This window comes from Podarcis vaucheri, assembly GCF_965113315.1.
Source record: "Podarcis vaucheri genome assembly, chromosome: 11".
Taxonomy (NCBI): domain Eukaryota; kingdom Metazoa; phylum Chordata; class Lepidosauria; order Squamata; family Lacertidae; genus Podarcis; species Podarcis vaucheri.
This window is the reverse complement of record NC_138749.1, coordinates 32,196,901-32,210,992: the sequence shown is the minus strand read 5'-3', so window position 1 is coordinate 32,210,992 and position 14,092 is coordinate 32,196,901. Positions and strand designations below refer to the sequence as shown.

Below are 14,092 nucleotides of genomic sequence, written 5' to 3'. Positions count from 1 at the left end.
TAGGTGGCAGAATATTTCATATAAAAATGTGTATCTCTGTGGCTAGTGACATTTCAGTACCAAGGATATTTTGTACTTTTGAAACAAACTCTGGAAAAGTTATCACAGAGAATCAGTGGATATAAGCCTGTATTTTGGCAAAATCTCCTAGCCTTAGGAGAAAAACAGATTTAATTTTTAACTCTTGAAAGAAATGAGCACATTTTTATTGCAAAGGTGACTGCATTGTGATTCTTTCTGTGATTCCTTGAAAATAAGCGCTGTGTGGATAATGTAGAATACAATTTCTTCATTTCTTACAATATTGTTGAATGTCACCCCAGTCTCCTGAACACAGGAAATTGGGTCCAGTGATTAGAACTCTGGCATCCAGTTTAACCCCCAAGCCTTGATTAAACTCTAACATCTACTAGACCCAGGAATTTAGAGCAGTCTGGCACCCACAAATGCCTAACAATACTTCATGATTAAACTAATTCAACTGCTTTACCTCAAGATGTTTGCTGTAGCTTTTCTTTCTTGTGGCAAAAGGTCAGGATCTCTCAAAACTTCTTCTAGCAGATTTAGAACATTCATCTTCAGTTCATTGTTTAGCTCAAAATCCTGCAAAAGAATTTTTTTCTGAATGAAGTAATCATACTACATATGGGTTTTTGTTCAGCATTTGTTTTTCACAATTCTGTTGTTTTGAATAAGCATTTGAACCTTGTACCAAAGGTTCTGAAACGAACAAAACCAAGAAGTTATTAAAATGTATCTGTTTCAAGAGTTTTGAATTACAAAACAGCAATACCTAAACCAACATTACTTTGACCTACCTATTATTATCCAAGATCAAGTTCATTTAAGGTAACATATGCAATATATCTAGAAGCTGATGGTTTAAGCCATTTTTTTGAAGTTAATGATGTAACATTAAACAAACATTAAAACATACCCCGTATTATGTTTCTATAGTACTTTGTTTTTGTAAACTGACTATAGTTAATATTTTTCATGAAGGGTAGTACACAAATCTCAACAGAAAAATAATTAATTTTAGGACTTCCAAGGTAAAAATCAGCACTTTTCTCAGCTCAGAAATTAAATTTTAGTTAGTGAAGATTTTCAAAATAGGTGATATTTGGCTAGGCCAACTGCAAGCTGCAGTATTTTGTACTATGGATTCCCCTAGCAATGTCTTATGCTTAAAAGCAACATATAGTATCTCCTCCTCAAACCTAGACGGATAACATACATCAGTTCTGAGAATAAATCTGACTTTTTCTCTTAGTTAATACTTGTGCATCCCTCTCCAGAACAATGAGGAATATTTCCAAGGATTAGACACTGGGAGGGTGGGGGGTGGATTCAAGAAAATGCATGTACTGAAATATCTTCATGTTTGGAGTCATTGAGAAACACTAACTCCAGTCATTTGCATTTCAGTTTAGTGCAGATGTTTGGATAAAGGATTTAAACTAAAAGCTTCATCAATCCAGTATATTTGTAACGGTTCCTTTTATAGTGATTGTTTGCTACCATGTGGGTAGCAATTCAGCATCTGTTTCCATAGAAACCCAAACAATAGTCACTAGCAAAGTTCTTGAAATTCTTGTACATTTTATTTTGAATGCGTGATTAGGAAAGATGTATGCTATTGCCCCATACATATTTCTAAATATTTTAGCTTCGGTGTCTAGTGACTTCTGCAAGGACTTACCAAACAAATGTTTGATTTGGTTATCCTATGAGCAAAGCCTGTTGGTAAAAGTCTTGCTGTATAGAAATTAGCTGAAACTTTGTCTGTCTATGGCCACTGCTTTTCCATTACTGAGAGAATGATGAGAAGTATTCCAACACTCCTTCTTCTCCTTCATCATCACCATCACTGAAACTACTCTAGAACACTCAAGAAATATGTGAAGTTCACTCATCTATTTGTATTTTCAGATACATTGCTCATGGTTAAATCATAAATAAATAATAATAAATAATATATTTGCCCAGTGATGCTTTGTCAAACATTATATTCCTCACATAGCAACACAGGTGTTTTATTTCCAGGCAGAATCTGCTTAATCTGTAACCAAACCAGAGAAATATCCAGCATGCGGAGTGAATGTTAAGTTGTTGCTATGCAGCTAAAAAGCTTTTCACTTCCTTTGCAGCAGGTTATTGTTTGTGTGCAGTTTCTCTATAGCAGCCTTCTTCTGCACATTTATTGACAATAATTTCTTTTCATTTCTCTTTTCAAGTCTCTGACCCCCTTTTATAACGCATACAATCTTTTAAGTTGTTTTTTTAAAAAAACACAAAAAACCACAACTAACGTTTGAAACCAAAGGAATACTCCTTACTCGTTTTCCAGTATTAACGGTAAAACAGCCATGAGAGATACATGCATATTTGAATAGATGAATTATAAAACAGCATAGGAAAAGTATGTAATACTTAATGTTTGTATAGTGTTTCATGGGCATTATCCATTCCTTTCAACAATCTTGGTATGCTAAGACCGTTGCATTATCCCCTATTTTTCAGACAGAAAAACTGTGGCTTGCCTAGGCAAGTTTCAAACCATGAACTTTTCATTAGTAGCTTAGTATGAAATTCTATGCTTACCTGGGAGTAAGTCCCATTAAATTCAATGGTGTTTACTTCTGAGTGACCACGTTTAAGTCTGCACTATACTAGGTCATTTTTAGATACAAAGATACATCAGTTACTATTATTTTAATGAACAACATCAACATCCTGTAACATCCTGATGCAGCAGCTCTTGCATGAATGCTGGATGCAGTCCCTTCTGAATCTCCTCAATCCTGCTCACAAAGCCATATTCTGCAGAATCAAATATTCTCCCCCTAGCCCAAACTACGCCTTGCCTAATTCCTCCTTATGTTTTGTAGTTTTCACTGGGACAGCCAGTGCAGTGGAGTGGATTGCCTGGTTCCCTGTAACCTCACTTCTTGCAGGGAGGGAACTGCCAGAAGGCCCTTGGCGCTGGATCTCAGTGTCCTGGCTGAACGATGGGGGTGGAGACGCTTCTTCAGGTATACAGGACTGAGGCCTTTTAGGGCTCAATGATAAAGGGGGGGGGGAGAATAATACATGTTCTATATAAATAAATAAATAAAACAAGCAAAGAATAAAGGAAAAGCCAGGGAGCTTGAGACCAGCCTTCTCCGATACATGTATCATTTTACTTGTCAGGTAAAAAGAAAAAAGCAGTGGCATGAGATTTTAAGAATAAAGTGGCATGATGGGGAAGGGTTAAGAAACTCCCATCCTTGCCCTCTGGGTTAGCCTTCTGCTTTACTTGGCAACCTTTGTAGTGACTTTGGGGGGGTGGGGGGGGGAGGGAAGACCAGGACAAACTCCACATGACTGAGCATCATGTGTACTTTGGCCGTGAGTAAAATCCAATTTACCTAGGAAAAAAGAATGAGGACTATAAAAAAGGTTTAGAACAGTCTGCATTCCGACACACAAGGGTTTACTGCATTATGTTTTCCTGAATATAATGCTAGCGGTTCTGTCCTGATTTTGCACAGTCCTTTTATACCGCAGTACCTGTTACGTTATGGAATTGTGGCTTTTTGAGCCACCTACTGCCATATCATGCTAACTTTTAAAATGGCGGGAAAGAACTGTATGCTGGGAGGCTAACCCAAATTTCATCATGTAGAGTGGAATTGGCACGATTATGAAAATGGCAGGAAAATTACAATGCAAAACCCCATGATTTTCCATGTTGCAAGCGGATTCTTTTCCTGGACACAACTAACATGGAAATTAGCACTAAACTTCCACTAGATTTCTAGAAGTGGCTTTTATGTGTGTGAAAGGTCACATAAAATGCAAACATTCACAGGTAAGAAAAGGTATGGAAAACAGAATAATGCAGCCATGAACTCACACAGCAAGCATATAACAATATGCATACATATATGATGTAAAAAGGTAGGTCCAGTCGTGGCCAACTCTGGGGTTGTGGTGCTCATCTCGCTTTATTGGCCGAGGGAGCCAGTGTACAGCTTCTGGGTCATGTGGCCAGCATGACTAAGCCACTTCTGACGAACCAGAGCAGCGCACGGAAATGCCATTTACCTTCCCGCCGGAGCGGTACCTATTTATCTACTTGCACTTTGACGTGCTTTTGAATTGCTAAGTTGGCAGGAGCAGGGACCGAGCAACAGGAGCTCAACCCGTCGCGGGGATTCGAACCGCCGACCTTCTGATCGGCAAGTCCTAGGCTCTGTGGTTTAACCCCAGTGCCACCTGTATATGATGTAAAGGTAAAGGTACCCCTGCCCGAACGGGCCAGTCTTGACAGACTCTGGGGTTTGTGCGCCCATCTCACATCTATAGGCCGGGGGCCAGCGCTGTCCGGAGACACTTCCGGGTCACGTGGCCAGCGTGACAAAGCTGCATCTGGCGAGCCAGCGCAGCACACGGAACGCCGTTTACCTTCCCGCTGGTAAGCGGTACCTATTTATCTACTTGCCCCCGGGGGTGCTTTCGAACTGCTAGGTTGGCAGGCGCTGGGACCGAGCAGCGGGAGCGCACCCCGCCGCGGGGATTCGAACCGCCGACCTTTCGATCGGCAAGCCCTAGGCGCTGAGGCTTTTACCCACAGCGCCACCCGCGTCCCCGTGTATATGATGTACATAGGGCCAATTAACATTCCAAATTGCTTTAGACCTCTTAAGCATTTCATTTGCCACATAACTGTTTTCAGGCTGGCTTGTGATAGGGTCCTTTAACTTTAATGTGAAAGAGAGGAGGAGGATAAGAAGAAATACTGCTTTGAGGCATAACTAACAACTCTGCCTCGTACATATAGAAAAAGTATGTACATTACAGCTTGTTATATAATACTGTGCCTTGAAGAGGCGAGAAATGCAAAACACCTTTGAGAAGCTCTGCCAGGAGAATTGTAGGAGCACTGTGCTCTCTGGGTGCTAAACACCCATATTTATTAGCCCACACCAGGGCCCACTTTGAACAGGATGAGACAACCAATGTATCACCATGGAAACCTACTGTATGTTGAGATAACTGTAACACATATACACACATGCTCCAGCTTTTTAGAGAATGGAAGGGAAAATATATGAAGAATTAAACATTCGAAATAACAACAGTTATATAAACTTATTGACAATATATACCTGGTGATTATAACTGGACACATAAGAAAAGTCACTTGGACATCATCCATGGGGAAGTTTCATGTCTTTCCAAAACCAGAGGAATTGCATGCCCAGGCACATGATGCCTGCAGCGCAGAAAGGCCAACCATAGAAATAAAACATAGGACATTTCTATTGGGTTGAAATCAGCCACAACTTTATTAATTACAGATGTAAGGAGGTTTTGGCCAAGGCTTTGGGCATCAAGCAGGGTCGCCCCTGACATGCACCAGGTGATATGATCCCAGCTGTGCCATCATTGGAAGGGTGCTGTAGCTCATCAGCCCCTGTGTGGACAGAGGCATCCCTCCTGGATCCCGTTAATGGGATACTCGATCAGCTAAGGATCCAACCCAATGCCTTACCCACCAAAAGTTGTGACTTCTGATAAGAGGTAGGCAAAAACCTGCAGACCGGCCAATTTGTCTGCAGGAAAAAATCCTCCCTGGCCCCAAATACAGTGACCGGCTATACCATAACAAGGTCCCCACACTGACCTGCCCACTCACCTTTGGACAAGACACAAACAGACTGGCTGGGTGGTGAATCCCACAATGATCTCCAAAGAGCGAAGGCCCAGGTGCGGCCCTCCTTTTATATGATGGGGGCGGACCAAGTTGAAGCCAGGTCACCACCTACCCTGCCCTGCTGGCACCCTGATTGCTTGTTCAAGCAGGCCAAAGCCAAATCAGCAGGGGAGGCACCCCAATAGCTGTGCGGGCAAGAAAAAATGGCCCCCGCTATCAGGCCATGGCTGCGCCAAGGCAGCAAATATGATGTAAAATGGAAAGCCAAAGGCTTATACAGATTGGTTAGTCTCTATGAAAACAATAACTCTCACAGCAGAGCAAATCATGGAAAACATGGAGGTTGCAATGTGAATTGACTACTTATACATTAAATTATACTTTTTTTTCAAACCCAGCAGTTAAATTCAAAGCACTCAAGTCACTGACTCCTTTTGAAAAATTAATTCTAAATACGACTGAACATTCTATATAATTCTGTCAATATTGTATAAAATATCCGATGATATTGCCATTGGGGCAACGTTCTGCTACTTTGGAAAACAGACAAAAATTCCTTTAAAATCAGTATCAACCTGCATAACAGAAAACTAAATTAAGCTAATTTATAGATGGCATCTAACGCCCTTAAGACAGAGTTACGTTTGCATAACATCTTCACTAGCATGCTGGAGAGGATACAGGGCAAATGGCACAATAATCTGTATGTGGTGGACATGTGAACCAGTACAACTATTCTGGGAACTATTCAGTAAAACTATTCGCTGAAGTAATATTACAAAACAGAATGTATAGTGTAATCCAAGTCTGGGTTTAGTAACAATTTTTAAGAAAGACCAACTTACTTTAATATACTTATTATTCCCCCCCCCCCCCGATAGCAACACAACTACTTATAGCACAGAATTGGAAAGGACTTGAACATCTACACATTGCGCAATGGAGACAAAACATATGGACAATTGCCTTATCTGAGAAACTAACAAAAACTAACATGCCTTGAACAATATATCTGAGGTGGATGGTTTTATTGAAGTTTGGTACCCCTTATAAAATATTCAAGTGAACACCCTGATGACCGGCCTCCACCGACTTCACCCATGGACTTATGGAAAAATCTTATACATTAATCTTCTGTTATGGCAGATAGAAGGCGGGATTGGGGAAAACTTCTTGTTTTGCTTATATATTGTTGAAAACTAATTTTTTTTAAATCACACACACACACACACGAGGAGGGTGGGGGCATTGTAGTAGAGATACGTTTTCTAATTTAAGGTACCTTTCAGGTTCTTTTATCACATGATTCTAAAAGTACAATTGACAAATCTATTATTCTACCTTAGAAATAAATTCTAAGTGAATCCTAATCAACTTGTATCAATTAATTCCGTTCAGTGTGGCCTGAACTGAAATACATGGGAATAGAGCTGTCCTTGGCTGGCGCTGCAAAAGTCTCCACTCCACTTATTTCTGAGCAAAAAGTAGGTATCAGCATTTGTGGAGCCTGCCAGTTTTGTTCCTGTAACAGCAGTTTTTGTCTGTCAAACCCGATTGGATATAATTAGTTTAAATGTACAACTTGTACTAGTGAAATGACTTCATAATTCTCAAAGTACTTTTACTGTTTGGGCATTTCATAAACTGGTAACGTGTACAGTAACTCTGAACGAGCAATCTATTCAACTGGGATTCTCAGCTAACCGTTTTTGCTATTGCTTACCAAAAAAAAGAGACACTAATTCCAGCATGTTAGAATGTTTACCGTCATCACCAAAAAAACCCAGCAGTTGCTTAATGAAGAATCCATCATACTGAAGCAGAGGCAACCGCAGTGCACTTCTAATTAGTTTGACTGATTGTATGCTTAGTACAGTGAGGGCGACTCATGTTCCCTGAAGTGTTGCAGAAGATCAAAGCTTTAAACTTCTGCAACTTTTTTTGCTGGAACAATGCAAAAAGCAGACGTATCAGTTTTGCTTTGTCTTGTACATGACCATTTAGGTGCCAAATTCATCATTTAATTGTACCAAGACCAACCAATTAGAAAGTTTTTTGGCGATTGCTATAATTGGAACTAAAAGCATGGAGATCATATGTGGCCCAAAAACTCCTTATAACTGTCTAATTCATACTGTGTGGGTGTCATGTTCGCAGGCCCCAGCGCAGCAAGTCAGTGGTTACCGAGGGAGGAGATTAACAGTGCGTATGCAGTAAGAAAAACATGACACCAGCTTGGGATCAAAATGGCCACAATTTCATCGATTATAGACAATTCTAAGGATAGTTCAGTTGGTTAAAGCGTGGTACTGATAATGCCAAGGTTGCAGATTCTATCCCTGTATGGGACAGCTGCATATTCAGGTTGGACAAGATGATCCACAGGGTTCCTTCCAACTCTATGATTCTATCAGTCAGAATTTGGCATACGCATTGGGTATGTACCCTGAACCAGTCAACCTGACTGATGGCTGTTATCTCCATCAGTGTTGATCCTGGTGAATGGGTACCACCCAGTGATGCAAATCTAATGAGGAAATCCCACCAGGATGCCATTCAGGGATGTTCTATGATCTGTCAACCCCTGTCTGGGCTTTCAGACAGAACCCTACACCCTAGGACCTCTTTACCATAGTACTCTGAGTTTTATCTCACTTTTGGGGGTGGCACACCCACCCACCCCCAGCCTTAGACGAAGGATCCAACCCAAGACCATATAAACCTATATATAGTTTGGAGAAAAATGAGGCTAATGTGAAAGTCACTAAATAACCATGCTGTAATTCTCTAATACATCTGGTCAACTTTGGGTCTCTTGCTCATGCCAATGTTGATGTGGCTAGATCCTGCAAGTTGCAATATTTTGTACACTTGCTTGGAAATGTTTTGCATTTTTAACAACCTCACTTTTTCTGACATGATCCATAACATACTCAGCATACAGAGAAGGTATGAACAGAATACATTATTAAAAAACCAGCAACATATTTTATGAAGGTAACACAGTTGCTTCATTTGTAGATGTGATGGCATTGGGTTCATTATGCTGTATTTATTTTATTTGCTCATACACAGCTTCAGATTAGGTGGTGCTAAACAGATCCTGAACAGCTTCCCATATAATGAAACTCTGCCACAAGTATGCCTCCACAAATTTCTTCTATGAATTAAATGGTATCATGGAAAGTTCCCGATCCCTGAGCAATGGGAACTTAGCTTATAGAACTTAGCTTATACTGTAGAGTCAAGATTCCTCTAGAGCCTAGCACTGGAGACTTAATTTGAAGTAATGTATTTAGCGTACTTTTCCGTGTATAAAACTAGGTTTCAAAATTATGTTCAAAATTGTGAGTCATCTTATACATGGATACAATCTCAATTTGGAGTCCCCCAAAATAGGGGGCATCTTATACATGGGGGGGTGTTATACCCAGGAAAATACGTATTTACAGTGATAAGCTTGATGCACAGAGGGTCCTGGTGTTAAATCAAATGTTACGCATCCAACAGGGAGAATAAGACTATCAGTCATGATGGCTATATACTACCTCCAGGTTCGGAGGTAGAATGCATCTGAATACCAGCTGCTGGGGAACAACAGCAGGAGTGAGCTCATATCCTGCTTGTGAGCTTCCCATAGGCATTTGTTTAGCCATTGTATGTTGTACTAAACAGGATGCTTTGGTTTCATCCAGCAGGACTCTTCTTTAGTTAGCACAGAAGCCACCAACCAACCAACCAACCTTCAATGTGACATTTTACAGAGCATGATTGGTTTGCATGGGATCCACTGCACCTAATGAGGTAGAGCAATTTTATACCTGTTCCGGCCACAGCCAGAAAGAGGCACTTATATGGAGGTGTTCCATGATTTCTACAGTTAGCCTAATTAAAATGTTACTCTCTGTTATGTAATGCTTTCCACATGCAGTAAAGAAATGCTTAAATCACCCATGAGTAACTATGCTGTTCTTTGAACGAGGGCAAGCCCAAGTAATAGGAGAACAACATAGAGCCATGACTCATGATTATATTTCAATAGCTAATCATAGTGGAGACATATTTTGCTGATCCAGGCTGCATCTAAACACCTATTTTTTAAAAAAGAAACACTCTGAAAATGATCTGGAAAAAACCGCTGTAAAGCTCACAATGGAAAATTTCATTCAGTTCCAATTTCAGCTCTACAGCACCATCTGGTGTCACAGTGTTATAACGCATTTATAACTTAAACAAACAAACCTAATGTAGCTGAGTCCCCAGCGCTAGATTTTTGGCAACTCTGTGCCTATCTCAGAATGGATCAACAAACCAACCTTTATTAGCTTATTCCCAACAATGCATTCGTTTGAGTAAAACACGACTGTAATGAGAAAAGCAAACCTTGTCCCCTTGTAATTACACCACAGCAATATACAGAAGAACTATTCTAATGAGGCTGCACTGCAAACCTAAATTTTTAATATGACAATTGTGATGCTTAACACAGAGCCCAAATTGGTAATTCCAAACTAATTATGTGTTTTTGTGTGCGCGCGCACAAACTCTTTAATACAATGGAGATTTTGCTGGAAAAATGTAACAAAAAGTACCTGAGAATGCTTTGAGACCCAGTGGCGAAGGACATTCAGGACACGATTTGTGGCTGCTCGACGTATTATGAACTCCTTATCGCATGTTCGTTCAGAGTTATTAAACCCTACACAATTTAAAAGGAAAGTTCGAGATGAAATAAATGCTGCTAGATGAAAAGGAAAATCTATGGGAGTAATTCCCCCCCCTCCAACACATAGCCCATTGGCTCAGAGCATAACTTTTGAAAATAACACATTTAAAGGATTTTGAAGATTTTGCTTACATATTTATATTATATGAGATGTGTATCTATGTGTGTGTGTATATATATATATATATATATGCTTTCGTAGATTTTCACGGGTACAGGAATGCAGGTTTTGGTGTCTTCGGGTGTCTTCCCGTGTAAGAGTCGGGGTGTCTGTGCGACGTTTCGACGAGGGTGTCTGTGCGACGTTTCGTCTGTGTCTGTGCGACGTTTCGTCGGGGTGTCTGTGCGACGTTTCGACGTTTCGACGAGATGACGAGTGAGACCTCGTCGAAACGTCGCACAGACACCCCGACTCTTACACGGGAAGACACCCGAAGACACCAAAACCTGCATATATATATATATATATATATATATATATCTCAAAAAGTCCTAATAGGGAGAAGATTCATACATTTATAAATACATAAAATGAATGGCTAAACCTGTTCTGTCCTTTCTTATGTAGTCCTGAGTATCATAGACACTTCTTCAAATCTAAAATATAAATTTCAGGGGGGAGGGGACTGCAAATGGAAGGTACTGTTTTTCGCTGAGTTGAGTGCCACAAGGTAATGGGTAAAGGGTAAAGGTACCCCTGACCGTTAGGTCCAGTCGCAGACAACTTTGGGGTTGCAGCGCTCATCTTGCTTTACTGGCCGAGAGGCCGGCGTTTGTCCACAGACAGCTTCTGGGTCATGTGGCCAGCATGACTAAGCCGCTTCTGGCAAAACCATAGCAGCACACGAAAACGCCATTTACCTTCCCACCGCAGCAGTACCTATTTATCTACTTGCACTTTGATGTGCTTTCAAACTGCTAAGTTGGCAGGAGCAGGGACCGAGCAACGGGAGCTCACCCTGTCGCAGGCATCTTAGATGGCTTTAAAACAGGATTAGACAATTGCACGAAGAATCAGTGTGTATCCACAGATATTAACCATGATAGCTAAACAAAACAAATCAGAGGTGATTTGCCACTAAACACCGTATTTTTTGTCCCATAGGACGCTCCGTCCCATAGGACGCACCTAGTTTTTTTGGGGGAAATAAAGGGATTTTTTCCCCCTTTATTTCCCCCCCCAAAAGCAGGTCGGGGAAACCGAACCAGGTCGAGGAACAGCGGGATGGCGGCGCTGCGCCTCCCTGCTGTCCTCCGAGCTTGTGGGGCTGGCCGATGTCTGCCCAGCGCGAGGGGCGCTCTGCTTCAGGGCGCCCCGCCCGGCGGGCGGCAGGCTGCTATCCGCAGCATGGGGAGCCCTGCGGGGAACTCCTGCAGGGCTCCCCACGCTGCGGATGTCTGTCTGGCGCACGGGGCGCTCTGATTCAGGGCGCCCGACGCTCTGGGAAGCAGGCTGCTATCCGCAGCCTAGACATCCCTGCGGGACCTCCCGCAGGCTGCCTGGGCTGCGGATGTGTTCCCGAAGCGCCGGGAGCTCTGCTTTCAGCACGCCCGGCACTCCGGGAAACAGGCTGCTACCCGCAGCCTAGACAGCCCTGCGGGAACTCCCGCAGGGCTGCCTAGGCTGCGGATGTCTTCCTGAAGCCTGGAGAGCGAGAGGGGTCAGTGCGCACCGACCCCTCTCGCTCTCCAAGCTTCAGCGGAAGCCTGCATTCGCCCCATAGGACGCACCCAGGTTTCCCCTTCATTTTTGGAGGGGGAAAAGTGCGTCCTATGGGGCGAAAAAATACGGTACTTGGGAGGTGCAACTGCAGTGAAGGGCTATTGCCTTCAAACCCAAGTGAAGATCTCCTAGAGATATCTGATTAGTTGCTGCGGGAAACAGGATGATAGTGGACCTTTGGTATGATTCAGTATTCTACTGTGACTTAACCCTTAAAAGAAATGTGTAATATCAGCACTTACTGGCCTATTAGGGAGAGGATTATGCACTGCAGTTTGTTGTGGAACCTATCCGATTGTTTAAATATTTTTTTTGCTGAAATCGAACAATTCCAATAATACATAAGGTATGTCCAAAAATAAGAAGCTGACCATCTCATAACTGTTTGATGACAAATTCCTATACCAGAGATATTTGTCTTTGGCAGACCTTCTCTAACTGCCTTTGTTGGCTAACCTAATATACCGTAACTTGAGTCAAGTCTTTATTGCATCAGCATTTATGTTTTCCTAGCACATGCACTTTATTAGATGCACAAATTTGAACCAATATTGGCTCCTCTACATGACACACAGCGTCATTTGACTGACCCTGTTTTGTCGCCTTCCCTTTTCTTTCTATGCAGTGTTTGACTGTACGGAACAAATGGTCTTGGAAGCTTCTGCATATTTATCTCCCTCTTTGAAGTATGAGGCTGCCTCTCACTAATTAATTCAATATATTTGTTAATTGTCCTTAGCTAAATATTGTCAGCCCCACTTATACTTCGTTACCCTCATTATTCGGCAGTAAGGTTTATCATACTTAATAGACCCATTGTTTTTGTATTTATCATTGTCAGTTCTGCAGATTCAGTTATCTTTTTCCTTGCTCATTTTTGTGTCATTTGCAATTATTCTTTATTTTTATTTGGAACTTTTACTAAATGCATTTTCTGCTTTTTCATGGTCTGACTAATTATTTGGGATTGGAAAATAATGATTCTGCAAAACAGACTAAATGCTGTGCATAATTTTTGGTTTCCTTTGCAGCACAGTTTGACTTGCTGTGGTTAGTCACCTGCAGCTATCTGTTTTTTTAGAAATCTTTTCACTAGTTAGCCACCTGTTCTGCTTGTTATATATCATATTACATAATGCACAGGTTGGGGTTTCCCAAGTGGACTCTCCCAACATTTAGGCAGCGGAGATTTTGCAATCCTATGCTTAACAGCCATTTAAAGAACCATTTCACAGTGAAGACAGAATGATGTTATTGTGCTTTTTGCAAAAAAAAAAAAAAGGAGCATGAAAATGTTATAAATACAGAGAGTAGCAAGTATTAAATGTGATAATATCAGGGCTATGCTAATTAGCAACAGCAATCTCAATTAAGTGCAAAAGGATGCATTTTATGAAAACAGTTTAACAATACATTGACATTGATGGTGTCTATATTCATAGTGACTATCATAGGAAACAGATCTTGGAATCATAGTGGAAAGAACACTGAAAACATCAATTTAGTGTACCCAAGCTTTAGGCAGATTCAGAAAGTAAAGAAACGGAGGAAATAGCCCCAGCAAATAGAAATCTATGTAATGTGTGAACACCATTGCATAGGAGTAAAGATAGAAAAAAATCTGACACTGATGACCCCATACTGATGTGAACAGCTAAGGTGTAGAGAGCTCTAGAATGTACCTTAAAAACAACCAACTTCATTGTGCTCTAAGGCAGCAATGTGGAAACAACCCCCCCCCCCCCAATGCAAAGCTCCTGAAAGTCAAAGGAAATATGAACTGTGCTTTCAGTAAAACAAAAAATCAGGCCAAGGATGTCAGCAGAAAAGACTATCAGCAAGTTTCAAAATGCAATATATATGATCAATTAATTGCCAACAATATATAAATACCAGTGGGTCATTTATATCTTCACAGATCGTTCCCTTACATAATATA

The 14,092-nt window shown here is 41.2% G+C and overlaps 1 protein-coding gene and 1 long non-coding RNA gene across 7 annotated transcripts in view; one reads left to right on the top strand and one right to left on the bottom strand.

Annotated features, from left to right (window-relative positions):
- The window catches only part of RASGRF2 (Ras protein specific guanine nucleotide releasing factor 2), a 93,329-nt gene that overhangs the window by 13,074 nt on the left and 66,163 nt on the right, over positions 1-14,092 (bottom strand). For all 4 annotated transcript variants that reach the window (XM_082191879.1, XM_082191877.1, XM_082191876.1 and 1 more), the window contains exons 18-19: positions 10,297-10,403; positions 491-603 (exon numbers count right to left, since the gene is read on the bottom strand). In XM_082191879.1, coding sequence (XP_082048005.1) covers positions 491-603; positions 10,297-10,403 — 220 coding nt within the window. The remainder of the gene's footprint in view (positions 1-490; positions 604-10,296; positions 10,404-14,092) is intronic.
- Positions 1-14,092, top strand: part of LOC309514730 — a 61,030-nt gene that overhangs the window by 45,332 nt on the left and 1,606 nt on the right. The window contains exon 3 of one of the 3 annotated variants that reach the window (XR_014212139.1): positions 9,400-9,508. This is a non-coding gene — a long non-coding RNA (uncharacterized lncRNA). Of the gene's footprint in view, positions 1-7,050; positions 7,131-9,399; positions 9,726-14,092 lie in introns of those variants that run through there. The other 2 variants (XR_014212140.1, XR_014212141.1) reach the window with 2 other exon arrangements.